We start from the raw sequence: 27,196 nt of genomic DNA on the forward strand, positions 1-27,196 counted from the left end.
TTTTTCTTTCTCTTTTCTTAGCCATGATTTATCAACCTATAAATGTTTGAAATTAACTTAATTAAATCAAAATATAATTTTAGTACAATGTTAAATTTAATAACATATTAACCAAACAGAAATATTAAGCTACATAAAATTTAATAAGAATAAATCCTACATGTCAAATTACTTTTAAAGAACACGTATCCGCAAACGGGGCGTTCGAATGGATTCAGCACCCACTTGTTTGCAATCGATATCAGCCTCAATGCGATATATACCATTATTAGCTGGCGTGACACCTTCCAAAGAAACTTCGTTGACCTTTTCACCAGCTCGTACGCGTATAACACTACAATTTCCTTCTGATACCTTATCTTGTTTCAATTCCAAATTAACTTTACGTGGCAGCGCAGTTCCCTTACCAATCAATACCTTTGCATTTGCTTCATCATTACCATGCCAAATGAGCAAGTCCTCTTCCACATATATTCTCTCCTCTGTTGCCAATAAGTCTTGTTCTAGAGGCGTGTGTAGAAAAGTTGCCTGCCGTGCACATCCAATGGCAACAACTTCATCAGCAGAAATATTTAAATGCAATTGAGCATCAGGAAAACGGGCTGCAATGGCTGCTTGCAGTTTTGGGATGCGCATCGTTGCACCCAGCAATACAATTGAATTAATAACCCGTATTTCCGTGTGCTCTGTTAGAGCACGTTCAACGCAATCATTTAATGTTTGCATAAAAGTATTTATAACTGGTTGTATGAGGCTTTCGAAACGTGCCCGTGACATTTGTGCATTGAAATCAACACCATCCATAAGTGAATCAATATATATTTGTGTCGAGGGAAGCGTTGTCAAGATGTGTTTACAACTAGTGGCCGCATTGCGTATTTTGGCCAAAGAGCGGCGACTTTCATGTGGATCCAATTTATATTTTCGTTTAAATTCTTCACATATAAATTGTACCAATTCATCGGTGAAATGTTTACCACCTATATCAAATGGTCCATATGCGCTCAACTGTGTATAGAGTCCATCTCTAACAGCATACCATGCAAAATGACTATTTAGGCCGCCACATTTTATTGTTAGTATATATTGTGTAATATCTTTACTTTCGCCATTTGAATTTATCACTTCGGTTGCATCTTGTTGTTCGCCTATACCATAAGCGAGTATAGCAGCAGTTGGCTCTGTAACAATTTGCGCTACATGAAAACCCGCTTTTTCTGCTGCACGCGCCAATTCCCGCCAAGCACTTTTTGGATAATAACACGGTATTGAGAGCACTACAATGGGTTTTTTATCACCAACATGATATTGCCGCGCTAACTCCAACTCTGCGCAAAATAATGCTACTTGCACCTCGAAAGAAGTCAATTCATGCATATTTTCTTTGGTTTCATCGCTTTTATCATCGTATATTTGACACTTCAATTGGAAAGTGTGACTGAGTGTATCATAATGGCAAGGGAGTTCTTTGATGGCTGTTGCAAGTCTTTGTGTACCTAATTCTTGTGGCATAAGTAGCTGAAAGCTGTTGGCTACTGCTTGTTTTGGCCGGGTGGCCATTTTTTGCTTGGCCGTCAAACCACATTCGATTTCTTCGGCGCCATCCCAAAGTAAACATGCCTGCGAGTTACGATCACCTTGCTTGTTGGCAATAACTTCTGGTTTCCCGTCCGATTTTACGTGTGCAATACATAAAGTACTATTGCCAATCTTAATACCGAATCTCGGCCACATTTTCGTTAACAAATAAAATTATTTTATTTAAGGATTGATTAAATTTTGAATTGGTACTCGAAATAATAAAAGCGTGCTTTTGTGCATAGTACAGGTTTACAAGTATGATCATAGTGTACCTATACAAGCATTGTAAATTTTACCAAGTAGCGCAACTAACAGCTGATCGCTGTAAATTCGCACATTCACACGCACAGTTCTCGACTCAGTTTCAAAAATAAATTTAGATTATTTAATTCAAATTTTAAAGTGAGATAATCCTTACAAATTTATGCACACAGAATATATATGACGTGTTTGTTGTTATTAAAACAATGGTTTTATTTATATTAAAGCTTTTATGATTTTTTTTTTAACTTTGAAAAAACTCCGAATACCATTCCTTCATTATATGACATTCGACTGCCTAGTCCACTGCCTTCCACTCTATTCGTAACATAACCTCTACTTAAGCTGCCAAACTAGTAAACAATGTATACAAGTGTGTCAGCTAAGCGATAAACGTCAAAACTACAAACTAAGGCTGAGTAACACAACACTGTGCTGTGTTATTGTGTTAACACTCAGTAATGTGCGGCACGCACACGCACACATCGATTAATTTATAACACAGTGGCACGCTCGATGGCACAAAGCTGACTGTGCAATGCCGCTCAAACTGGTAAATGCTCATAACACAGTAACACGCTCTATAGCACAGAGAATGACACTCAGATCGTAAGTGCACATACATACATAGTCCATTGTGCTTGTGTCATGGTTCAACTATATACAGGTTGGCTCATCTGTAAAGCAACAAAATATGTGTGTTCAAATTGTCAAAATCCTTGTATTGGTGTTGGTGCGAATGGTATGGAATGGCAACATAAAACTTAGCAGTTTTTGTATGTGTAAGTAAAATGTTGCCAATGTGTTGGTTTCATTATGAGTTTGCCATCTCCTTTTGACAATCCCTTCGACCATGCAATGACATAAATAAAATCAGCTGATGAGATGAGCCAACCTGTACATAATTGAACCATGGCTTGTGTGTTGATTGTATTGCTTTCCAATGACACTTCACTCAAAAAAAATTTATACACATGATACAAATATTACAAGATAAAACCGGTGAGAGGATATTGACAAGATCTTAAAATTCTCACTACGCTCTCATAATTTTTATTTTACTTTGATTTTTTCATAAAAAAATGGTGTCCACAGGGGCACTTACTATCCTCTTGATCAGATGATATGACTTTGAAAAATTTGAGTATGAAAGAAGATAAATGTTGCCATGATTTAATCTTCTAAATTGCGTCAAACGTGGCGTTAGAGTTAAGTAACAGGCCAACCTAATAAAACCGCACTGCGTTTTTTTAGCGCACGCAAACAACCGGCGTTTTTTGCCTTAACCCAAATAAGCATGCGTGCGTGCGTAACTGAGCTGTCATATCTGTCAAATTTGTTTGTAAAAATATTGACAAGTTCAAATTTAATACGTTTGATTAACAATTTAACAAAGAAAATAAAAGGAGATACTGGAAATTTTAAGTGACACCAAAGACCTTATTTTATTACGGGAAATGTATCAAAGGCAGCATGGACGCAGATGTAGACGCCAATTATTTAAAACTCGGGATGAATTTGGATTCCAAGCGACTGGCTATGATATTCTGAAGCGCAAAGATCCAGACCTCTTTTATAAGTCCGTGAGGATGTCTTGCGACCTATTCGAAACATTTTTAAGACTGTTGGAACCATATTTACTAAAGGAATCTCGTAGGCCTGCAATAGATCCAGAGCAGCGTCTTTTTGCTACGCTTTTGTAAGCATATACACAAATATATTTGCGAATTCGGTAACGTTTTACAAGACGGTGCACCACCTAATTTTTTATCGAAAATTATCAAAGGTGGTATCAAAAGGTGCATCTCGACCTCCGTTTTCAGAATCCGGAAGCGGAAATTAAAATTTTTATTTCTGTCAAAAGATATAAGCAAAAAATCGGTTCTAATTTTCATGTGGTTGTTGTTTTTTCGTCAGATTTGTTGTACACACTTACACACTAATGCAGAAAGGTGTTCTGCGTGCATTTAGTTTTGATCCCCAAAAGGGTGTCGGACCCACCCAGGGTAATTTTTATAAGCGCGGCCGAAGGCCGCCAACGCAGAAAGGTGTTCTATGCAAAAAAAACTATGGATCAGGTCCCATATTTCGGACCCGCTCTGGGTAATTTTACGGTTTTTTGTGAATGACTTTCGACAGAAAGATTTCCGTTTTCGGATTCTTAAAACGGAGGTCGAGACGTGTCTTTTGATACCACCTTTAGTAACTAACAACCGTTATTTTAAATACTAATGAAATAAAAATTTGAGAATAAATAAATAATATTTTTATTTACTAAAATTCAAAATTTGTACTTATTGTATCTATGTTTATATTTTTTAAGGTTTTACAAACAAATGGCACATCTTTGTTATGTATTTTGTACTTTACGGATATACAGACCCGGTAAAATAATAGCAGTGGTACTTTTTATCATATTTCGTCAATTTATTTCTCTTTTTTATTTTTGATAATTTATGAAAAAACTTTTGTAAATTTTGTCGCAGAAACTATGCAAACCAATCTCAAAAACAGTTCCAAAAAAATTCTAAAGCTCGAGAAAATTCTACGAATATTTCGAAGTTTTCGATTTAGAGCTTTCAGATGTTTGTTGAGTATGCAGCTCTTTAGCCAATTCAATTTTAATTTGGAACTGTTTTTTAGATTGGTTTGCATAGTTTCTGCGACAAAATTTACAAAAGTTTTTTCATAAATTATCAAAAATAAAAAAGAGAAATAAATTGACGAAATATGATAAAAAGTACCACTGCTATTATTTTACCGGCGAACAGAAAATAGAATATCAGTCGAAATTTTTATCACTGAATTGTTTTGAGTATGTGATTTTGTAGCCCAATAAATTTTAAGCAACCAACAAAAAATTTTTCACATTTTATGGGCGAAAATCTGAAATACCCTCGAAAAAACTGTCAAAAATCAAGGCGAATTATGAGAGATCTATAATTTGTACTTTGTTGTACTAAAATTTATTGGGCTACAAAACCACATACTCAAATCAATTCAGTGATAAAAATTGCCACTGCTATTTTTCTTTTCTCAGGTGTATGAATCAGTCGAGAATGATAACTTTTATATTAATTTATAAATTATAATGTTTCAATTTGTTTGAAACAAGTGCTAAGATGTCTGCTTGCAACTCGTCCTTTTGCGATTGAGACAGCCTTGCAAGTTTAGATTTAAGCAAGGAGAAAAATATTTCGTCTTCTTGCGTATTAGCCGCAGAGTACCTTTCTCGCATCTTTATCACAACGTCTTCAAAAAGTCATCCACCTTTTTCTTCTTCGGCGGCTCACGAGGTGAAGGGCGTTTGTCTGGTGGCTTAGGAGAATCTACATTGGTAACTGGACTGGAAGTAGAAAAAAAGATTTAATAAAAGTTTATTATAGGCGTTCAAAGTATATAGCAATTTAAATTTTTGTAAATGATCCCGAATAAGCCTCAAAATTAGAAATTTTTTTTTGAATGAAAGATTTTCGTGATTGTTACGATATCCGACGGATGCTTTGCGAAGGGATTGCGGATCGATCCGCGACAAAACAAAAAACTCAATGATATTTAAAACTGCCCTGGGTTTCGTTATGAAATATTTCATTGAATCACAAAGACAAACGTCTGGACATCGAAACTTTCACTTAAATGCTAGAGTACTTTACGTCTGCGATAGACAGCTAAAATACATCCATAAATCTCGGTATCAACAATTCATAAACGGTAATAAACATTTCATAGGCACAATTATTCCTTTTGATTTTACGCTACCGACATTTTTGAAGGTGTTTTAGCAGTCGATATACTAGTGGAAACATTAGCGACACTCAGGCACAAATATTTACTTTAATATAAAAAATTTTGGTAATTCCTTACAAAAGCATGACACTGCTAATACGCGTCCAAAAATAGTGATGTCAAACGACGCGTCTTGACATCAGTATTAATAATCCGAAGGCGGAAATAAAAATTTTAACTCGTTCAAAAGATATTAACGAAAAACCGAAAAAATACCTGTGGGTACCTCCGAAAACGGGGGTGGCATCCATAGTATTTTTGCGCAGAACACCTTTCTGCATTGGCCGCCTTCGGCCGCGCTTATAAAAAATTACCCTGGATGGGTCCAACACCGGTTTGGATACCAAAACTATAACCGCACAAAACAATTTTTTTTGTGGGTACGAAATTACAACAATCACATGAAAATCTCTAACTTCAACTGCAAATATCTCCGGACACAGATACAATTTTTATTTTCCGCATTCGGATTATTGTTGTCGAGGTCAATACGCGCCTTTTGACACATCTTTCGATATTTTTGGACGCGTATTGACAGTGTCATGCTGTCGTAAAGAATTACCAAAATTTCCTTACCTTCCCTCCTCTGCAGATTCTTCAATAAACTGCATCGTGCTGAACAGCTTCCACTGCTTTCTAAAGCTGGTGCCAGCACCCGACCGCCCTGCATCCTCGGATTTCTCCTTCCTATATCGATCGCACAAAAAACGCCAGCGTGTTTTGCAGTTATAGGCTGAAAAACAATAAAAAATTATTAAAATACAAAAATAAACCACCGCCAGCATTTACTTACCATTGCTGTTGATTGCTTCTGCAACTGCTTCCCATGCTGCATCCTTTGCAGCTTTATTTTTATAAAGCGCCGAGGATTTGTTGTACAAACAAACGTCCGTTTGCACGGCAGTAATAAGCTGCTCATTACAAATCTGAAATAAATCCAAAAAGGTTATAATTTAATAAAAATATATAATTTTTTACGAAAATGAATTCTTACCTCCATTTTAGCACGAAACAAAATTACAATTTGTAAATAAAAACTAAACGTCAGCTGGCAGTAAACGTCAAATCTAAATGACACGCAAAACAAAAATTGGAAATCGAGTTAGGTTTTCACGCACAAAATTCAATTTGGGTTGCTCTCATACAAGTTGTATGTGCATGAGACATTTTTGACAGAAAATGACTTGCGTGCGTTTATATTAGGTTAGCCTGTAACACAGTACCATAGATGAATGGATTTGCAACTCTTTGTTTCGAGAGAGCGCTGTCAAAATGCACATTTTTTATAACATTTATCAATGATGCCACTCCAAACAAAAATGAATAGATCTGAAAATGGGGATTTTTGACATACATTTCGGCGATTATAGTTTCAATCATTTAATAAAATGATAGTCGTAAAATATTTATTTCCTTAAAGTTATTTTACAATAATACGACTAGTTAGAGTTAAATATAAACAAATCTAAGTAAAACTATCATTTCGATTAAATTAATTAGTCAAATATTATAACGCATTTAACTCGCAGTGAAAACCATATATTCTTTTGAAATTTCAGTAAATCGGACCTATGATATAATAGTTAACATTATTTAATGGAAAGGGCTTATCCTACATGTCTGGCGTTCCAGGTTCTGTGATCAAAATGGACTGGTTGCATCGGGAGTTCATATTTACAAAACCTGTTTTTAGTGATAACTTTTGAATGGGAAATAATATTTACCCTCCGCCTTCGAACTAATAATACTTACACTAAAACAAGTATTTTTATCTCTTTTCCCATAATTTTTGAACGCTATTCTACAGTTGTAGGTCAAACTAAAGTTTACCAAAATTTTTGGCACGTTTTTCGTTTTGGCTGGCACATTTTTTGTTCTGGCACCCGCTTCAGCTGGCGCGAGGGATTTATCTGTGATTGTTGCCAGCAACAACTTGAAGATAAATCCCTCGTGAGAGTGAAAATATGAGAGCGTAAACAAAAGATTCGTATCAATCTAATCTATGACAGTACTGTGCTCTGATATTGTGCCTACACTCATATAGACTTTCGATAATCAGTTATAACACAATTGTGTCAACACAATGTGTTAACACTGCAAAGTGTGCCTGTGCTACTGTGTTAACACTCAAAAAATAGTGTCATTACCCACCACTACTACAAACAGCCTCGCTCACCTGATGCAAATATCAGGTCTAGAGTTGCATTTTTGGTACGCAAGAGTACTTCAAGCTGAGTTGCATTTGATAGTTTAATAAAACTTTGTAGTATTTACAGATGAAATAGTTGCATATATTTCCGCGGAAATAAGAATACTAGAAGATGTGTAGCCTGCAACAATGCGGAAACATACGGAAAGCAAAATTTATTTAAATTAGAGTCAAAATATAAAGCGCCACACGTGTAACATGGAAAAATTTCACTTCTAAGGCTGTTTACACAAATGCATAAGGGCAAAATTATATAAACGCTTTGGTCGCTTCAAAGCAAAGATAACGTACCGCGTTTTATTGTTTTTCGTCTGGCGTTGTCAAAGCGTAGGCACGCAACCAAAGCATTTATGTAAATTTTTCGATACTTCACCCGACAGATGAATTAATGAATGCAACACAACCAAAGCGTCTGTGTGCAAACAAATCAAACTTCTATATGACACTACTTTATTTTCTATTCTTGTATTTTCTCTTATATTTTTTGTCGAGGGAGCCAATAAGGTTTCAGTACTGGTATAAGTGTGTGAACTATATTTAAAAAAACTAACGAAATACAAGAAAAATACAACGTAGTTCATTAAAAACAAACAAGCCAATTTGTACTTCGATAGGGTTTTTTGACATTAGCCTGTTTTTATTAATTTTTTGTGACAAATGAAAATTTTGTTTTTAGTTTCAAAATTTTGTGCATAAAAACACAAATTCAAAGTGTAAATTGTGTGTGCAAATGAGTTTTCAATAAGTGTACATTTTTCAGTTTTTCATAGGTAAGTATTTGACCTCCAGATTCTTGTGTTACACAAATATAGTGAACTTCGGTACAGAAATTCAAATTAAAAAGTTTTTCACAATGATTTGAAAAACTCTACGTTTTCTCTGCTTTTTAAGCTGGAGACATTGGTGCTTTATCGGTAACCGTATCGAGCAACCTTATGAGAATCAATGCAATCGATTATTGGTGCCGCTAAGGTCGTAACCGTATCGTGGCCAACCAATTGGGTTTTGATTTACCGTCGTAACGATAAACAGCTGATTACGTTAGGGATACGGATACAGCGATACGGCACCAATGACTCCGGCTTTACACTTAAAGGAGTAGCCCTCCATAATAAATTAAACTTTTAATGAAAATCAATAACTCCGAACTGAACACTTTTCGCCATGATAAAAAATAAAATGCTGTGGAACAGGAGCAACACTTTTGTGACTACATAAACCCTGTTTCAATCTTTTACGTCTCTGCACAGAACCCTAATAGACCGTAGCCTCGCTCACCTGATGCAAATCTCAGGTCTAGAGTTGCATTTTTGGTACGTAAGGGTACTTCAAGCTGAGTTGCATTTGATAGTTTAATAAAACTTTGTAGTATTTACGGATGAAATAGTTGCATATATTTCCGTGGAAATAAGAATACTAGAAGATGTGTAGCCTGCAATAATGCGGAAACACACGGAAAGCAAAATTAATTTAAATTAGAGTCAAAATATAAAGCGCCACACGTGTAACATGGAAAAATTTCACTTCTAAGGCTTTTTACACAAATGCATAACATGCTAACCTAATATAAACGCACGCAAGTCATTTTTTGTCAAAAATTTCTCATGCACATGAAACTTGTATGAGAGCAACCCAAATTGAATTTGCTGCGTGAAAGCCTAACTCGATTTCCAATTTTTGTTCTGCGTGACATTTAGGTTTGACTTTTGCACACATGCTTTACATTGTCGCAACGCATGCTTATTTGGGTTAGGGCAAAAAACGCCGGTTGTATGCGTGCGCTAAAAAACGCAGTGCGGTTTTGTTAGGTTGGCATGTAAGGGCAAAATTATATAAACGCTTTGGTCGCTTTAAAGCAAAGATAACGTACAGCGTTTCATTGTTTTTCGTATGGCGTTGTCAAAGCGTAAGCACGCAACCAAAGCATTTATGTAAATTTTTCGATACTTCGCCCGACAGATGAATTAATGAATGCAATACAACCAAAGCGTCTGTGTAAATCCGCCTTAATTTTTATAGCTGTGAAAATCTCCTGCAAATAAAATGGTGCTGTAAGTGCAAACAAATCAAACTCCTATATGAGACTACTTTATTTTCTATGTATTTTCTCTTATATTTTCTGTCAGGGGAGCCAATAAGGTTTCAGTACCGGTGTAAGTGTGTAAACTATATTTAAAAAAAACTAACGAAATACAAGAAAAATACAAAGTAGTTCAATAAAAACAAACAAGCCAGTTTATATTTTGATAGGGTTTTTTGACAATAGGCCGTTTTTTCTTTGTTTTTTCTGACAACAATATATACACGTAAACATTTGGTGAAATTTGAACATATCTAAACGATTTTTAAGATAAATATAAAATAAACAAGTAAGGACGGGACTGTCTTCGGCTGTGCCGATCGGTGAAATTTGAAGCTTATAGCTGTTAAAATGGGGTAGGAATTGCGAAAAGTTTCTTATCTGAACAATCGGTTGTATGAGATATATACTATATATACAACTGAGCTCTATGATTTTTACAGACAACAATATATGCCATATACGTAAGCATTCGTTGAAATATGAAGCCTCTAGCTCTTAAAATAGGCAGTAATTACGAAAAGTTTCTTATCTGAACAATCGGTTGTGGGGGATATATACTATATATACGACCGATCTCATCATTTTTTTCAAGCAACAATATGTGCAATATACGAAAGTATATGGTGAAGATTGAAGCTTCAATCTGTCAAATTGAGTAAGATATTACAAAAATCCTCTTTTTCTGAAAAATCGGTTGTATGGAGGATATATGCTATAGTGGTCCGATCCGGCCGGTTCCGACAAATGTCTAATCGGACACGCAAATACACCCGCTCACCAAATTTTATCAAGATATCTCAAAAATTGAGGGACTAGTTTGCATACAAACAGACAGACGGACATGGCTAAATCAACTCAGCTCTTCAACCTGATTATTTCGGTATACTTAATGGTGGGCCTATCTATTTTCCTTTAAGGACTTACAATTTTGGGTTTCGTGACGAAATTAATATACCATTTCATTTTCATGAAAGGTATAAAAAGTTGTTCACAATAATTTGAAAAACTCTACGTTTTCTCTGCTTTTTGCACTTAAAGGAGTAACCATCCGTAATAAATTAAACTTTTAATGAAAATCAATAACTCTGAACAGAACACTTTTCGCCATGATATAATATTAAAATGCTGTGGAACAGAAGCAACACTTTTGTGTCTACATAAACTCTGTTTCAATCTTTTACGTCTCTGCACAGAACCCTAATTGACCGTTTTCAACCGAAACAACAATGGCAACCCAGATTTTCCCGTTATGCTCACTTAAGCGAGTGCCTGTCAGAAAAAGTCAACACACTTGTACTTGTACACTATAGCCTCCATTGACTTGACTTGGCTTGCGAATTGTCACTTACAGTTCTGTTAAATGAACATTGCATGTTACTGATTACTCAAAACTTAACTTGACTTAGAAGTCTGTTGAATTTTGATTTTCTATGTAAGTTCTAAGTGACGTTTACATTTTGAGATGCCATTTGTTTGTTTCCATTTCATTTTGACATTTTGTCATGCAAATTGACATTTATTTAAAAATAAATTTCAACGCTGATTATGATGCCAGATTTTATGCGCCAAGTGGAGTATAATCGTGGCTAAGTTGCCAAGTTTACGCCAAGTCAAGTCAAGTCTATGCTAAGTATCAGTAATGGGGGCTTATGAGTATGATATGTATGAGAAGGAAGCAATCCCTTTCTCTTTCTAACACATTGCAGTTTGACACTTCGGTCAGTGTCAAACTATTGTGGAACTCAGTGGAACCTGCGTGGAACATGCGTTTGACACTGAACGAAGTGTCAAAATTACCGGGGTTGCTACCGTTGGAAGCGACGCAGGGAATTCAAGGGGTTGTGTAGCGTAATATATAGCTTCTCCAACCCAATTGTCAACCTCACCTTCGAGCGGCGAATCCCGTTTCACTAACAGACGAGGCTCTGGCGACCCCAAGCTCCTCATGGAACTTGGGGATGGGGAGGGAGGGATGGCCTGAAGGTTTAATGTGGCCATATAAATCGTTGCTGAGATGGTCGGGCCTGCACCTTAATGGTGCTGTTACCGGAGCGTATCGGATCTGTATCCGACAAAGGACCATCACATCGATAACACCCCCAAAGCCTTCGGGGAGTAACCTAATCGCTACAACAACAACAACACAGGGAAACAAAAAAAGGAGCGGAATATCAGATATGGGTTGCTGTGATAGTAAATTTGTTGAACGAATTTATTATGAAAATGTAGTGCACCTATATGGGTCCTACAGAAAATTATACAAAAGTCTTGAATTGGGATATCTGAGGACGCGTAGTTATTCCAGTATTAAGAGTACAAACACAGGTGCTAAGTTTTTCTACCCGTTCAAAAGTTCTCCGCGAAAAAAAATTTGAATCCGAGGTCGACTGCAATAACCCGTCCAAAAATGTGGAAAGAGAAATGAAGACGCGTTTTGTCCTTTTATCAATAGCCCAAAGGCGAAAAAGTATTCGAATTATTGGAAGCGAGCAAAAACGCGTCTATTTATACCTCCCCCCACGGTTTTGGTCGTGTTTTAGCAATCGTCCCCGGTAATAAAGTATCACAATTTGTTAATTAAAATTGTCGAAAATTTGAGTTTAGCTCAAAAAATTCCGGTTTAGCTCCAGGCTCTTTTTTTGGCCCTTTTTAAAATGTTTGCCTCTTTTTGGCTCCAAATCTATTTCCGCAATACGTACTGTGAAATTTGTAATGTGTTTTAAGCTGGAGACATTGGTGCTTTATCGGTAACCGTATCGGTAACCTTATAACAGCTGATTCGACCAATCTTATGAGAATCAATGCAATCGATTATTGGTGCCGCTAAGGTCGTAACCGTATCGTAGCCAACCATTTGGGGTTTGGTTTACCGTCGTAACGATAAACAGCTGATTACGTTAGGGATACGACTACAGCGATACGGCATACGGCACCAATGACTCCGGCTTTATGCGTGTCGAAGTTTTATTTTATTTTTTTCGTTATGTATGATGTGGCAACTCGGTACTCAACTGATAACATGAGGTTGTACATTTGCTTTTCCAGGTTGTGCAACAGCATAGGGTCACCCTCTAAGAGTTTCGACCCTTCAACTTCAGATTATAGCTGCAGACATTGGTGCTTTATCGGTAACCGTATCGGTATCCTTATAACAGCTGATTCGACCAACCTTATGGGAATCAATGCAATCGATTATTGGTGCCGCTAAGGTCGTAACCGTATCGTAGCCAACCAATTGGTTTTTGGTTTCCGTCGTAACGATAAACAGCTGATTACGTTAAGCGCCAAATACACGACACGAACATTTCCGCGAACATTCCCGTTATGTCATGTTTCTGCGACCTTTTCTGTCGTGTATGGTGGTGTTTGCCAGTTCGCGCAAATGTTCGCCAAAAATCAAAATATTTTAATTTTTGGCGAACATTTGCGCGAACTGTTCGTGCGTGTATGGCGAAATAGCTCATAATCGTAGTAATTTCTGAACGGAACAGACGTTCGCAGAAAAGTAAAATTAAAAATTTTTAAATGTTCGGCCAAAAGTTCGTATGGTGTATGGCAAAAGCTGCGAACAAGATTGCGGAATGTTCGCGGAAATGTTCGTGTCGTGTATTTGGCGCTAACGTAATCAGCTGTTTATCGTTACGACGGTAAACCAAAAACCAATTGGTTGGCTATGATATGGTTACGACCTTAGCGGCACCAATAATCGATTGCATTGATTCTCATAAGGCTGGTCGAATCAGCTGTTAAAAGGTTACCGATAAAGCACCAATGTCTCCAGCTTAAAGCCGGAGTCATTGGTGCCGTATGTCGTATCGCTGTATCCGTATCCCTAACGTAATCAGCTGTTTATCGTTACGATGGTAAACCAAAACCCAATTGGTTGGCTACGATACGGTTACGACCTTAGCGGCACCAATAATCGATTGCATTGATTCTCATAAGATTGGTCGAATCAGCTGTTATAAGGTTACCGATACGGTTACCGATAAAGCACCAATGTCTCCAGCTTAAAACACATTACAAATTTCACAGTACGTATTGCGGAAATAGATTTGGAGCCACTAAGGTCGTAACCGTATCGTAGCCAACCAATTGGGTTTTGGTTTACCGTCGTAACGATAAACAGCTGATTACGTTAGGGATACGGATACAGCGATACGACATACGGCACCAATGACTCCAGCTTTAAACTTGCTATCTTAAAAGTATTTCAACAGAAAAGAGCGACCCTGTTGTAATAAAACTTAACGAAATGCTAGTGTCATCTTTGCTGCCAGTCATCGTGATCGCTATCATTTGTCAATTTTAATCCAGAAAAAATATCCAACAGTAGTTGTGATTTCGCAAAAGAGAGAAAAACTAATTTATATAAAACATTTCATTATGAGTGTACGTGTAATAAACGATGATGCTCATTTTCAAGCAGAGCTTAGTGCAGCTGGGATACGTCTTGTTGTTGTAGATTTTACGGCGAGTTGGTAAGAATATTTTTAAACAATTTATTGAAAAATATACAAACAACTACTTTTACAGGTGTGGTCCATGTCAGCGCATAGCCCCACATTTCGAAATGCTTCCAACGAAATATCCAAAAGCTATATTTCTTAAAGTGGACGTTGATGCATGCCAGGACACAGCAGCTAGTCAAGGTGTTTCTGCAATGCCAACGTTCATATTCTATCGCAATCGGGTAATTTAAAACTAAAGCAACAATATATTATCCACTATGTACTGTTCGACTTTCAGACAAAAATCGATCGCATTCAAGGTGCAGATATAATGGTGTTGGAAAGTAAGATACAAGAGCACATCGGATCAGGCAGTGGTGGAGACGAAGCTGGTGAAGATTACGGTCAAGGACTGGTAAGTGTCTGAGTTTACAAATTATTAGTGATATTATTTTTCGTTTATTGTTTATTTCTTAGATGGAGCTGAATACATTTATATCCAAACAAGAATGCGAATGCCTGAATGAAGCTGATGATCATTGCATGAATCATTGTCTTGCATCGGGGGGTGGCTATCTTCAATCTGATTGTGATGAGCAATTAATTTTGTCTGTAACCTTCAATCAACTTGTAAAAATCCACTCATTAAAGTTCAAGGCACCGCCACATTTAGGGCCTAAGGAAATTAAGTTATTTATAAACCAACCACGTACCATCGATTTTGATATGGCTGAGTCTATGACTAGCGTGCAAGATTTGACGTGAGGATATATAATGTTTTAAAATTTTGTGCAAGTACTTTACTGGTAAATTCTTTTTTCCTTAATTAGACTGGAACCAAAGGACCTTGATAATGGGCAACCGGTTAATTTGCGTTACGTTAAATTCCAAAATGTACAGAATATACAAATTTATGTGCGTAATAATCAATCAGGTGGAGAGGTAACACAAATTGATTACCTTGGTTTCATTGGTTCACCAATTATGACGACAAAAATGACTGATTTCAAGCGTGTTGCGGGCAAAAAAGGTGAAAGTCATTAACAAAGTAGCTAGTACACACACACATTAAGCAACGAGCTAATAGTAAAAACAATTAACAATTTCCAAACAAAAAAGATTATAATTTCTAATTGCTTTTCTACTTTGAAAACTAAGTTTAGATTAAAACTAAAAAATGTATATCGTAAGTATACTACGGAAAGGGCGTAACTGACATGTTTAATATTTTAATGGAGTTAAAAACATTTATGAAATTTTGAAAGTTGCTTATTAATTGATTTGCAGGGGAGTGTGTTTTTACGATGCCAGAAAAAATATTTTAAAATCTCAATGGGAAGTGCACTCTTCCCGTTCTATACTAGCGGTATATACATGTCGTTTATACTCTAATTGACCAAAGATGGGTATCACAAGCTAATTGAATGAGTTTTATAAAAAAAAAAAAAATTAACCCATCGTTCAATTTCTGAATCTTTTTACCTTGTTTCAAAAGGTATTAATAAAACGAAAATGGCAAAGTAAAAGACTTCCAACGTCTTTATTTTGAATATTTTAAAATTTTAATACTTAACTTTTTTCTAAACCTTTAAGTATGTAAGCAGCCCTATATGTTTTTTGCGAAGTGCGAGATATTTAACTCATGAACTTTGAGCACTGCGAATAGTAATTTGTTTTAGACATTCCCATAGAAATCGGTTCAAAGCACTAAAACCACTAGGAAACTAATAAATAAAAACAAGAAGGACCAGTTTTATTCAATTGGAAATGTGTAATTTCCCGTTTTTGGTCAAACTGAGAAGGAATGACCCGTAAACAAATGTACTTGCGAGTGTCTTTAAAAGAATACAATAAACACAATACCAAAACTACAATCAAACAAGTATTTATTATATTAGCCGTGTTTTTTAACACGCGTATATCCGTTTACGCTTAAACTTTATATTGACTGCTAAGAGACAAACTATAAATACACCTCTGAAATTGCTGCGCATAAATTTTGTCCTACTAAATTTCAATACGCAATATACTCAGATGTAACTGAAATATGTGTCTTTGTTTCACCCTGTACACTAATTCTATGTATTATATATGTGTCCACAATTCATCGCAACTGATTCAGCTATATGTTATACCCTATGGCCATCAGAGCGTTGCGTCTCCGCTTTTCGGTACACCCTGTTGCTGTAGCTAGTTGTTTTACCACAGCCGCTAGATGGGTCTCTTAAGCATTATCTAAGCGAAGATAGGCGTTTTTTAACACGCGCAAACGAAACGTATACGCGCGTGTTAAAAAACACGGCTATTATTATTGATTGCTCAATGGCAATTCAGTAAATATATTTGTTATATAGGTATACATCAGACTGGATTGGAGCTCATACAAAATAAAATAAAGTCCGATCCAACATTTGAAGCCTATGTTGAGAGGGTCCCCGCAAAACTTTTTTCTAATTTCCTTCCTAATTTAGCTTTCCAGAGAGCGCTTAGATTATGGAGGGAACACTTCTCTGCTCTCCTAAATGGAGGCAGAGATGACGAACCCGATCCTGCAATCGGGAGCCTACGCAAGCTCCATCAACAGAGGAGCTACTGGAAGGTCTAAACTTAGAAGACCTAGGGTTGGAGGACAGATGAGAAGACCTGCGGCTGTCCGGTGAGGACGAGCCGTTAAGGCTTCAGCACTGACCGGCCCATACACAAAGGTTGCCCAGATCAACCTGCACCATGCTAAAGCTGCTTCGGCAGTAATAGCACGCAGGATCTGGGCATAGCACCCATCCAAGAACCTTGGGTGTATAAGGGTCAGGTAAGAGGCCTAAAAGGGAGAAATAATAAGGTAATTTGGGATCTTTCTCAAGAAAGACCAAGAGCGTGTGTAGTGCTTAACAACTCCATTAACTATTTCTGCATTACAGAGTTTATGAGCCAAGACCTCGTAGCAGTTCAGGCGACGTTGGTAATACAAGGAGAGGCAACGAACATCGTCTTCGCAGCGGCCTACCTTGTGGGAGACAACTACGAGGTCCCTCCAGAGGGTGTGAAGAAACTGACGGAATATTGCAGATGGGCAAAATTACCGTTGATCATGGGATGCGACGCGAATGCGCACCACGAGGTATGGAACAGCACAGACACCAATTCGAGGGATGAGTCCGTTCTTGAAATTATTATTAGTAATGACCTAAGCATATACAACTTTGGGAATTCACCAACCTTTATCACTAGGTCTAGAGAAGAAGTCCTGGATATAACTCTGGGTAACGATCTGGCTGATGAGCTGGTCTCTGGATGGGGGGTTTTCTCTGAATCCTTAATGTCGGACCATCTTATTATCCAGTTCGTCATCGGGCCTATACCCATAGAAGGACCACCAAGGCGAAACCCCAGGAACACAAACTGGGACATGTTCAGGAATATAATACAGGGAAATCTTTCTATTATAGATAGTAGGAACAGAGGAACAAGTTATATGGAATTAGAGACCAGAGTTAATAACTTCAACCGTGTCATTATTGAAGCGTTTAACTCTAGCTGTCGGAATCCAAGGGCCCAGGAAATAAAACCCCCTGGTGGTCGAGGTAACTCTCGGAAATGAGGAAAACCGTACGCAAACTCTTCAACCAAGCGAGGCGCACGGGAAACTGGGAGCAATACACAGCGAATCTAACAACACATAACAAAGAGATTAGAAAAGCTAAAAGAAATAGCTTCAGAAAATTTTGCGAGGGTATTTCGGAGGTTCCAGAGGCGGCAAGGCTTCACAAAGCCCTAGCCAAGGGCCAAAGGGAGACACGACTATCGATTTAGCTCCCTGATGGAACCTACTCAAGGACTGACGAAGAAAGAGCACGTGCCTGCTTGCAGCGCATTTCCCGGACGCATCTTAGGATAACTCAACGGAGGAGGCTCGAGAAGAGAGACCGACACCCACAGATTGGAACCTTGCCAAAGAACTCTTCAACGATGGCACAGTTAAGTGGGCAGTAAAGTCTTTCCAGAGCTACAAATCTCCTGGAGTGGATGGTATATATCCAGCCTTTCTGCAGCAGGGCGAGGAATTGATCCCACACCTGGTCAGGATTATGAGGGATAGTCTCGCACTGGCGTACATCCCGACGATGTGGGGAAGAGCAAAAGTGGTCTTTATACCTAAGGTGGCTAAAAAGGACTACTCCAATCCTAAGTCCTTTAGGCCTATAAGCCTGACATCCTTTGCTCTCAAAGCAATGGAGAAGATTGTAGACCACGAGATTAGATCAAAGGCTCTCGATAGAGTGCCACTACATAAAGATTAGCATGCATACAGAACAGGCAGGTCGACAGAAACTGCACTGTATCAGCTGTCCACAGTAATCCAAAGTGCGTTCGAGTGCAGGGATATAACTCTATGCGCATTTCTGGACATAGAGGGGGCTTTCGACAACACGACACACGAAAGTGTGAATCGGGTACTCGAGAGAAGAGAGATACAACGTCCAATCCGTATGTGGATAAACGCCTTATTGCGTACGAGGATTGCCGAAACCTCAAGTGGGGACGTTACAGTAGAGATTAAAACAACGAAAGGATGTCCACAAGGGGGCGTCCTGTCACCCCTGCTGTGGAGCCTGGTAGTAGATGAACTTCTACAGAGGCTCTCAGACAACGGAATCCGATGTCAGGAGATACTGTAACAGGTTAAACTGGAAGGGATTAGGCAAATCACAATGGATGGAGTACAGATGGAGTACACGTCTGAGGTGAAATACTTGGCAGTCACGTTTGACTCTAAGCTCTTATAGAAGAAACACGTTGACAACACCATATCAAAGGCCACAAGAGCAATAATGGTGTGCAGACGTATTGCAGGAAGATCCTGGGGATGCAGCCCAAAGATCCTAAGATGGATGTACACTATGATAGTGAGACCTATTATAGTGTACGGAGCAGTTGCGTGGGCATCAAGAACAACCTTGGTGACCGTACAAAAATCGCTCACGAAGCTTCAACGCTTAGCGTGTGTCTGCATTACTGGAGCCTTGCGAACATGCCCGACGGCAGTAATAGAAGTGCTGCTTGAGTTAACGCCTCTACATATAATAATTGAGCAGGCAGCCAGGAGTACTTTAGTAAACATAGCTAAAGAGGGATGAGGAAGAGGCAAAGTGATTCAGTCACGGAGCATGGCGAATCTGCAGGAGCAGATTCCACTTATCCAACTTCCCAGAGATGATACGAGGAAGAAGCGCTTCAAAATACAGCTGGGGAACAAATGTACGTGGGACGCCTCCAGGATTGAAACGCTTCACCAGGAACACACTATAATATGGTACACCGATGGCTCGAAGACACCGGAGGGCATAGGAGCGGGGATCTTCGGCCCCGAACCAAAATATCCCTACCACTCGGAAAATATCCGAGCATCTTCCAAACCGAAGTTGTCGCCATAAGTCGGTGTGCAGAGATAAAATTACAGCGTGGATATACCAACGAGAAAATCGCTATACTCAGCGACAGTCAAGCTGCACTCAAGGCATTATCTTCAGTTGAGATTAAATCATCAACGGTCCTTGAATGCGTGGAGAGGTTAAACAATCTAGGAGTCAATAACACCATCCTTCTGGCATGGGTACCTGGACACAGAGGAGTAGATGGTAACGAGCGAGCGGACGAGCTTGCCAGGTTGGCAGCGCCCGGAAAGCCAATAGGACCCGAGCCTATGGTGCCAATAGGGTCACATGCAATAAGGGAGGACTTCAGACAAAAGGAGGCGTCCCTTAGAGAACAACACTGGCGCGAAAGTCCAGGACTTCGGCAGGCAAAGGTACTAATAAGAGGGTACAACTCGAAGCGATATAAGGCTATGATTAACCTCCCAAAAAGTAGCCTTAGGATTTTAACAGGTATACACAAAGGCCACTGTAGGCTAAAGCGCCATATGCATAAATTGGGCATATCAGCTAGTAGTCTCTGTCGATTCTGTGATGTCGAAGATGAATCTGCAGAACACATCCTGAAGGAATGTGAGGCAGTCGCGAGACGAAGACTTAGGATTCTAGGATCATCCAAACTAGAAAATAGTCACATACACTCTCTGAAGCCGAGAACCATTCTGGATTTTCTCAGAGAACTCGGCTTGGATGAAGTGTTGTAAAGAGAATGAGGGCACAATAGACCAATACGTCGCAGTGCTTAACCTCACAACATCTGTCTATCTATCTGCAATCGATGATGATGGAATATATGTCCCCCCGCCCGATTATGACGAAGTTAAAATAGCAATAACCAGATTGAAAAACAACAAGGCCGTGGGCGCTGATGCATGCAGCAGCTTCTTCGCAAAATATGGGTGGACGAGTGCATGACCGACGATTGGAATCTAAGTGTTCTTTGCCCAGTTCACAAGAAGGGAGATACTGCAAAATGAACCAACTATCATGGAATCAGCCTTCTTAATATCGCGTATAAGGTCATTTCAAGTGTATTGTGCGAAAGATTGAAGCCCACCGTGAACCGGCTGCTTGGACCTTATCAGTGCGAAACTAAACGAGGTTTCAGACAGGGGACCCCCTATCGTGCGATTTCTTTAATTTGATGCTGAAGAAAATTATACTAGCTGTAGAACTTAACCGCACTGGAACAATATTCTTTAAAAGCGTGCAATTTTATTGGCATATGCTGATGACATTGATATCATCGGCCTAAACACCCGCGCTGTTAGTTCTGCTTACTCCAAATTGGAAAAAGAAGCGGTAAAGATGGGTTTGATGGTGAATGAGGACAAAACGAAGTACCTGCTGTCATCGACCAAAGACTCAGCGCATACGCGCCTTGGCAACCACGCTACTGTTGGCAGCCATAATTTCGAGATAGTAAAATACTTCGTTTATTTGGGAACCAGCATCAACACTAGCAAAAACAACAGCACTGAAATCCAGCGAAGAATCAATCTTGCCAATAAATGCTACTTTGGACTAGGTAGGCAACTAATAAGTAAAGTAAACTCTCGGCGAACGAAAATCTTACTCTACAAGTCACTTATCGTACCCGTCCTGCTATATGGGGCAGAAGCGTGGACCATGACAACAGCAGATGAAGCGGCTTTGGCAGTGTTCGAGAGAAAAATTCTTCGAAAGATTTATGGACCTCTACGCGTTGGCGATGGCGAGTACCGAAGAAGATTTAATCATGAGTTGTACGAGCTATACGCAGACATCAACATAGTCAAGCGAATTAAAACGCAGCGGCTGCGCTGGCTAAGCCATGTTATGCGAATGAAAGATGATGCTCCGGCCAAGAAAGTGTTTCTATCGGAACCCGCCTATGGAAGCAGAGGTAGAGGGCGGCCCCCACTCCGTTTGAAGGACCAGGTGGAAAACGATTTAAACTCCCTTGGTGTGACCAATTGGCGCCGGTTGGCGGAGCGAAGGAGCGACTGGCGTGCCTTGTTGGACGGCCATAACCGTTTAGACGGTTAAGCGCCAATTAAGTAAGTAAGTAATTTAGCTTTCCAAATACAAAAAAAAATGTTTTTTTTTTTGTTTGTTGTAACTTGGTTATTTGAACTTGATTTTTACAACTAACGAGACCCTCTCAACACAAACTTCAAGTGAACTTTATCAATTTTTTTTTTTTCGACTCGATCTAGTATTCATATGTCCCCTTTTACCCCATATATATATTAATATTTAAAAGGTTATGAATGCATACATATGTCTACTACAACCAAATCTTACCCCCAGCGGGTTAGGGGATCAGAATATACCCGCGGTAGGTATGCCTGTCGTAAGAGGCGACTAAAATACCAGTTTCAAGGGGCTGTGTAGCGCAACCTTTCAGGTTGCCAGCGCAATATATAGCTTCTCCAAACCTAATTGTCAACCTCGCCTATCCGCGGCGAATCCTGTTTCACTAACAAACGAGGCTCTGGCGACCCCAAGCTCCTCATGGAACTTGGGGGTAGGGAGGGAGGGAATGGCCTGAAGGTTTAATGTGGCCACATAAATCGTTCCCGAGATGGTCGGGCTAGCACTTTAATGATGCTATGGTACCGGAGCGTACCGGATTTGTATCCGGCAAAGGACCATCACATCGATAACACTCCCCAAAGCCTTCGGGGAGCAACCTTATCGTTACAACAACAACAACCAAATATTAACTACTATTGACAATTTCACGATTACTCACATAGAACCAATCTATGTTGCCACTTAAAAACGAACTATCGCAAAATATTTTTAAAAACAACTTACGCACATAGGAATTCAAGGGATTGATAAGCGTAGTTCACAGCTTCAGCAACCCAATTGTCACATATTTAGCAGGCGAAGGTCTGGCGACCCAAAGTTTCTCATGGTCTTGCAGGTTTAATGTGGTCATACTGAATCGTTCCCGAAATGTTTGGGTTAGTACTTTAATGTTGTTATTGTATTAACGCTTCCCGGAGGTTTTGGGGACTGTTATCGATGTTGATCCGGTTTGCCGGATGCAGATGCGGTACTTTCCGGTAACAACCACCATTAAGGTACTAGCCCGACCGTCTCGGGAACGATTAATATGACCACATTAAATTTTCTAGACCATTCCTCTCGCCCAAACTCAAAACATTCTGGGAGTGGCCTTATCGCTACAACACCAAGTGGCAAATAGCAAAAAAATAGTTTTAAAAGCGACCTCTCTATGCATTCCAGGAATTGTTTCAACTGCTACAACAACAGAAACTTTTTTATATACGCCTTATTTAACGTAAAATAATATCGAGGTTTAGCTTAGATGGGGCGTTTTAAATAAAATCCGAAGATAAGGCGTTTTTGATTTAAAAAAGTGTTCTTCAAACAGATTCTGGAATAGGGCGTTTTTTAATAGTTTTCTCAGCTAGGGCGTTTTCGAAACGACAGCCGCAGTAGGATAAGGTTCCACTCAGAATTCGATATGGAAAAATATTTGAAGACTGCTAATTTTTGTTATATCTTTTTCAATTAAATTTTTGTAAAACTTTACGCATTAATAATGCAATAGAGTATAACACGATGTTTGATTTAATGCTATGTTCCACCCCTGTTGAAACTGCTAGTTTCCTTGGACTCCCATTTGGGGACTTTGATGACAATCTGTGAGTGGTCGCTCCCATAGAATAGGGTGTAGCACTGTTAACACAACAAAATATTTGAACAGAACTTGTATGTGACTATACTCTCAATTATATTTTTAAGCATCGTTCAACCGTTTACAAAACTATGTTCGGAGTGTGAATTGGCCGCAATTAGTAAGTGTGCTAAACTGATTAAATACTCAATTACCCATTAAAATTTTTATACGTGCGATGATCTATTTAATGTATTTGCATGTAATGCTCTAGTTATACTGAGCGTAGTTGAGGCTACGCTCCAATAAGGCTTAAATGTGGTCACTTCTTAGTTTACTTATAAGTAGCATCTTTTGCATTTGATGACTGTTTACTTTTTCGTTTTTCTATATCTTTCATAAGGATAGACCAGGCTTTATTTAATTGATCGGCAGTAAATTCCTCTGACCATTGCGTGCTAAAAACAATATGTGATCTAGCCACTACTTCATGATTTTCCATTTGACTCGCCAAACGTTTACGTGCTTCTTCCTCACTCAACCCATTGCGTTGTATAATGCGTTGCACAGCCAATTCAGGTGTCACTATAGTTGACCATATCTCATGACATTCATTTTCCCAATTAGCTTTTAACAATATAGCCGCTTCTATTACCACAACATCATATATATGTTGATTGCGTAACTTGCGTATACGTTCTTTGACTTCAACAAGAAGCTCTGGCCATACAATAGCGTTTAAATTTTCCAGTTCTTCTGGGTCACTAAACACAATTTGACCAAGTTTTTGACGATCAATGCGCCCATCGGCATTCAAAATGCCATTATCAAAATGATTAACTACTTTCTGGTAACATACTTGACCAGGTTCGTATATTTCGTGAGCAATCTTATCACAATCTAATACGAATGCCCCTTTTTTAAGCAAGCGGCCGCACATAATGCTTTTACCAGATGCTATACCACCAGTTAAACCAATTATATATGGCTCATTGCAAAGGTTGGGGCGTGGCTGGGAATTTAATAAATGACATAATATATAAATAAATATATACTAAAAGGAGTATTTAAAAACCTACAAACTAACCTCTGGTTGCCTTAGTCGGGTGCCCAATAAATCAATACGTGTATTGCTGGAGCTTACTTTCTTTTCTTTCGGACCGGCACCTGTTTGACTAGCTTCCACAAGATCTATACAATATATTTCAAGCGGTCGTAAACTATTTTTTATTCGCAACTCGTTTACTTTGTGACCACCTTTGCGTGTTTCAGCGCTAACAACAATCATATCCATTTTTGGATCGCTTTGTGTTGGTCCAAAAGGATCATCGATTGGAACAACTTCATATTGTAAACTTGCATCAATTTCCTTAAGAAATTCACGCACCTCTTCCACACGACTTTCAACTGGTAGTATTAGTTCCGAAAGCGTTTTAGCTAAAAAGTATTGCGTTATTTTTAATTAACACATAGATTTTTATTAAAGCACAACTTACATTTATTCATACGACTTGTTGTTACACCGACCACCAACCTACGACAACATCGTATTACTGCTTGAGTAAGGAATATCTTATGTCCAACATGTATTCGGTCAAAGGTTCCGCCAACAACTACTGTATCAAACACTCTAATATCATCTTTAAAATTTTGATATGACAAAATATCTGTGGTTGATGCCTGCGACCCTGGTTCTAAGATTATCGGTTCATTGGGTATACTAAACTGCTGCACTAAACAACTAACTAAATTTTGGCATAGTTCCGGGGTAGACGTGATATCGAAGAAGAGCATATCAACTTGTCTTGATTCCAACGCTTTGAAACCCTGCTGGCGCAATGATCCGACTAAAATGTTCAGTTTTAAATTCTTATCACAGATTTGATTACTATCTACATATAGTTGCGATATAAGATGACCCCACGTCGGCATTGGCTGACATTTATCTTCGGGAATATTTAATTGTACATAAACTCTACCAACATATTTCTCTATAGCACGCAAAGATTTCGCAATTTGTTTTATGTTTGAAACTATCAATAGGCCCGTAGAGGACATTTCGTTGACCCTAATAAAGATTCTAAAATATTAAATGAATAAATGCGAAAAAAAAAATTTATAAGCAACATCAGTTGTTCACAAATCACACACAGAAGATAGCGCATTCACAAGTTGAAAATTGCTTCGTTCTGCGTACCCACCCTTGCAAAAATCGTTGGAACATGTGGTCCATTGGAGTACTTACCATTATACTCCACTGTAATGCATCAATGGACCAACTCATGTTTCTACACGAACATATTGTAAGTCGATCATTGCTCGTTTTTAACGATTGTAATCACTACACGAAATTTTATTGGACTGCGGGTACTCCATGGATTACTCTGATATAATGCGGAGCTGGATTATATGGTCCAGTCCTAGGATATCGCAACGTTAATTGGACCATCTTTTTTGTATGAATTGTGGTAAATTTTGGAGCACTCGCTTGCTCCATAGCGAGAACTTTATACATGCAGGCATGGAGTACTCGCGATTTTTGCAGGTTGCGTTACACTGTGCTGCTTGAGCGAATGAAAGAAAGAGAGGAAAAACAAGAGCTAAAGGAAAATTACGTAAATTTTCCCATAAAAAACAGCTGATCTTTTATTTATATGCGCAATGCGCAATCTTGTGTTATCATTTGTGTCAGCTGTTTCACGAAATTAAAGTACACAGGGTAACCTAAGTATATCAATATGGTGAATGGTTACAGTAGCTCATAACTGCTAAAAATGTCCAACCAAGTCGATAATGGGCGCGAACACAACTGTGGATTAATCGTCGAGTAATTTTGGTAACTCTATACGACAGCATGACACTGCTAATACGCGTCCAAAAGTATCGAGAGATGTGTCAAACGACGCGTCTTCACATCAGTATTAATAATCCGAAACCGGAAAACAAAATTTTTAAGTCGTTTAAAATATATTAACGAAAAACCGAAAAATGTCCCTCCGAAACCGAGGGTGGGATCCACAGTATTTTTGCGCAGAACACCTTTCTGTATTGGCTGCCTTCCGCCGCGCTTATAAAAAATTACCCTGGGTGGGTCCAACACCGGTTTGGAGACCAAAACTGTATCCGCGCAAAACACTTATGTTCACAATTTTTTTTGTGGGTACACCAACATTACAACAACCACATGAAAATCGCCAACTTCAATTTTTTCTAAACGCACGGCTGAGTATTTTTGATGGGGAATATTTTGAATATGGAGCCACGATTTTTTTTGGAGGGGTAGAGGGGGTCCTAAAAATGACAAAATGATCATTCGGAACTCTAGGAAACTCTTAGTTTATGAAAAAAAAGCTTTCAAATACCGAAATTTGGTAGTATTACAACTTTTTACACTTGAAATTCGCATCAAAGTTGTCGAAAGTGGTACCCAAAGACGCGTATTTTTTGACAAGATTCCGAAAGCAGAAATTATATTTTTTAACTCGTTTAAAAGTTATTTGCAAAAAACCGGTCGGTACTAAAGTCGCTTTTTTCGTTGTTTCAATTAGACAAACGAAAACATATGAAGGTGGTGAATATTGTTGCTAGCTCCGCAACAATAGCTATCATCCGGTGGCAAAATCCTGAGCCAGATAAATAATTTTGCATGTAAATGCAACAACAACGATTTGAGCAAGATAAATCCAGATAGAAGTCTGGTTCAATTTGTGAGCCAGATAATTTGTTAATTACTTCTTTTTAGGTTGGCAACGCGGCCTT

The 27,196-nt window shown here is 38.5% G+C and overlaps 4 protein-coding genes across 9 annotated transcripts; 1 reads left to right on the top strand and 3 right to left on the bottom strand.

Moving 5' to 3' along the window:
* On the bottom strand, window positions 1–1,869 carry LOC137252380 (heat shock 70 kDa protein 14). Its single transcript, XM_067787982.1, has one exon. The coding sequence runs from the start codon at window positions 1,732–1,734 to the stop codon at window positions 175–177; it is 1,560 nt and encodes a 519-aa protein (XP_067644083.1). The 5' UTR covers window positions 1,735–1,869; the 3' UTR covers window positions 1–174.
* A 2,235-nt stretch (window positions 1,870–4,104) lies between these two features.
* On the bottom strand, window positions 4,105–6,795 carry LOC137252391 (transcription factor Adf-1-like). Its single transcript, XM_067788006.1, has 4 exons — window positions 6,623–6,795; window positions 6,422–6,554; window positions 6,205–6,361; window positions 4,105–5,188 (listed from the first exon to the last, which is right to left on the bottom strand). The coding sequence occupies exons 1-4, from the start codon at window positions 6,626–6,628 to the stop codon at window positions 5,086–5,088; spliced, it is 399 nt and encodes a 132-aa protein (XP_067644107.1). The 5' UTR covers window positions 6,629–6,795; the 3' UTR covers window positions 4,105–5,085.
* A 7,403-nt stretch (window positions 6,796–14,198) lies between these two features.
* Window positions 14,199–16,253, top strand: Txl (Thioredoxin-like). The gene is made up of 5 exons (XM_067787998.1): window positions 14,199–14,401; window positions 14,457–14,613; window positions 14,670–14,786; window positions 14,849–15,132; window positions 15,202–16,253. Exons 1-5 carry the CDS (start codon window positions 14,307–14,309, stop codon window positions 15,413–15,415), a joined length of 867 nt encoding a protein of 288 aa, XP_067644099.1. The 5' UTR covers window positions 14,199–14,306; the 3' UTR covers window positions 15,416–16,253.
* A 7,402-nt stretch (window positions 16,254–23,655) lies between these two features.
* Window positions 23,656–26,963, bottom strand: Ppat-Dpck (Bifunctional Phosphopantetheine adenylyltransferase - Dephospho-CoA kinase). 6 transcript variants are annotated; one of them, XM_067787977.1, is made up of 4 exons: window positions 26,800–26,963; window positions 24,934–25,505; window positions 24,525–24,874; window positions 23,656–24,449 (listed from the first exon to the last, which is right to left on the bottom strand). In XM_067787977.1, exons 1-4 carry the CDS (start codon window positions 26,841–26,843, stop codon window positions 23,772–23,774), a joined length of 1,644 nt encoding a protein of 547 aa, XP_067644078.1. In that variant the 5' UTR covers window positions 26,844–26,963; the 3' UTR covers window positions 23,656–23,771. The 6 variants fall into 6 exon arrangements, with proteins under 6 accessions (XP_067644078.1, XP_067644077.1, XP_067644076.1 ...); XM_067787976.1 differs by having other exon boundaries at window positions 24,934–25,517; XM_067787975.1 differs by lacking the exon at window positions 26,800–26,963 and adding an exon at window positions 25,639–26,077.
* Window positions 26,964–27,196: the final 233 nt, after the last annotated feature.

Source organism: Eurosta solidaginis, chromosome 5 (assembly GCF_040869045.1).
Source record: "Eurosta solidaginis isolate ZX-2024a chromosome 5, ASM4086904v1, whole genome shotgun sequence".
Lineage (NCBI taxonomy): Eukaryota > Metazoa > Arthropoda > Insecta > Diptera > Tephritidae > Eurosta > Eurosta solidaginis.